Consider the following 1,561-nt stretch of genomic DNA (forward strand, 5'->3'; position numbering starts at 1 on the left):
CATATAACAAGTTATTACTTAATGTTAACAATAAAAAAAATTTACTTCACTTGGGAAAAAAAATAATTTATGCATTATTATTTGTACATTTGCCCAAAAGCAGTCAAAATGACTTCCTTGGGCAATCTAGTGTTAAAGAGTTACTAAACTCAATTGTATTTCAATAGGAAAGAGATAGCTACGAGGCGGGTAAAGAGGTGGGCTTTCAGCCTACAAGAATTGCTACAGGATCCCGTGGGTAGGGAACAGTTCACAAGATTTCTGGATAAAGAGTTCAGTGGCGAGAACCTGAAGTAAGTACCTGCTACGTGAAATAGAATCATCGAATAGAACAGGAAGAAAAGTTTCAATTGGTTTTTTGTTACCAGATTTTGGGAAGCCGTGCAGGAATTGAAGACGCTACCGCAGAAGGAGGTGCAGAACAAAGTGAACGAGATCTGGAACGAGTTCTTGGCTCCAGACGCCAGCTGCCCGATCAACGTCGACTCACGATCGTACGAGATAACGAAGAAGAACTTACAGAAACCAGATCGTTGGTGTTTCGACATAGCAGCGGTACAAGTTTCAAACAAAAAATTCTCGTTAAAGTTGCTAAACCTATTAAAAGTATCGAAGATGATAATAAAACGACTCGGTGTACTTAGACCGAGCAGATTTAACGTGATAAACGCTTAGTGAACCAAGTATAATAAGAGGATGTTCCGTGGTATTGGATTTTAGGCGCACGTTTATCATCTGATGAAAAGCGATAGTTACTCGAGGTATCTTCGCTCGGAAATGTATAAGGATTTTCTCAGTGGCTCGAAGAAAAAGGTCAATATATCATTTATAAACTACATTTTAACATATTAGAACAAACTAGTTGACTAACAAGTAGATAGTAACACCCTTTACACGTAGTACGTTAATTGTTAGCTACCGGAATAAGTTTCTGCGGTTTCTTTTCATTATTACAATTACCAAATCGATTTTCGCCTGGATATCGGCAAACAGAACACGCAGTTAGTTTTATTTCTGGATTATCTATATTGAAATGAACAATTGTATACAAGCTGTTTCAATCAAGAATAAGGAAATCGCGTCCGAAGCTTCATTCTTTTTATACAATTAATTTATAGATATTTTATGTCAAATTCGAAATTTAATCCTTGCTTCCTATAATTGTGAATTTTAATTGTCTCGTCAATAGCAAACGTAGATAGTTAAGAATTGAAAAAAAGGCTGTTATTCTTCACGTGTTGAAATTTTGAAATACAGCAGCAAACGCATTTTTAGTGTTTAGCATTTTTAGGAAGATGCTGTTAGTGACAGAATAGGTTTAGAAGATTTAAAGAAGAAAATAAATTATTACATCTGACTCTTCTTTTATACGGGGAAAACGCTTTGAAAGTAGTAAGAGATAATCGTTTAAAACAAGTCATGCGAATACTGATTAACAGAATTCTGAATAATTACGTAACTTTAATGTAACATCGTAATTTTAACTTAACACTAGAAAGACTGAAACTTAGTATATACCTATATTGCCCAAAGCAGTCAAAATGACTGCATTGTGAAAGAA

General features: G+C 34.8%; 1 protein-coding gene across 1 annotated transcript in view; it reads left to right on the forward strand.

Moving 5' to 3' along the window:
- RSG7 (regulator of G-protein signaling 7) overlaps positions 1-1,561 on the forward strand; it is a 16,174-nt gene that overhangs the window by 11,807 nt on the left and 2,806 nt on the right. Inside the window, exons 7-9 of the mRNA XM_018022596.2 lie at positions 168-293; positions 369-555; positions 721-813. Coding sequence (XP_017878085.1) covers positions 168-293; positions 369-555; positions 721-813 — 406 coding nt within the window. The remainder of the gene's footprint in view (positions 1-167; positions 294-368; positions 556-720; positions 814-1,561) is intronic.

The sequence above is a fragment of the Ceratina calcarata genome, unplaced genomic scaffold (genome assembly GCF_001652005.2).
Source record: "Ceratina calcarata isolate Rehan_Ccalc_2016 unplaced genomic scaffold, ASM165200v1 scaffold290.2, whole genome shotgun sequence".
NCBI classification, from domain to species: Eukaryota; Metazoa; Arthropoda; class Insecta; order Hymenoptera; family Apidae; genus Ceratina; species Ceratina calcarata.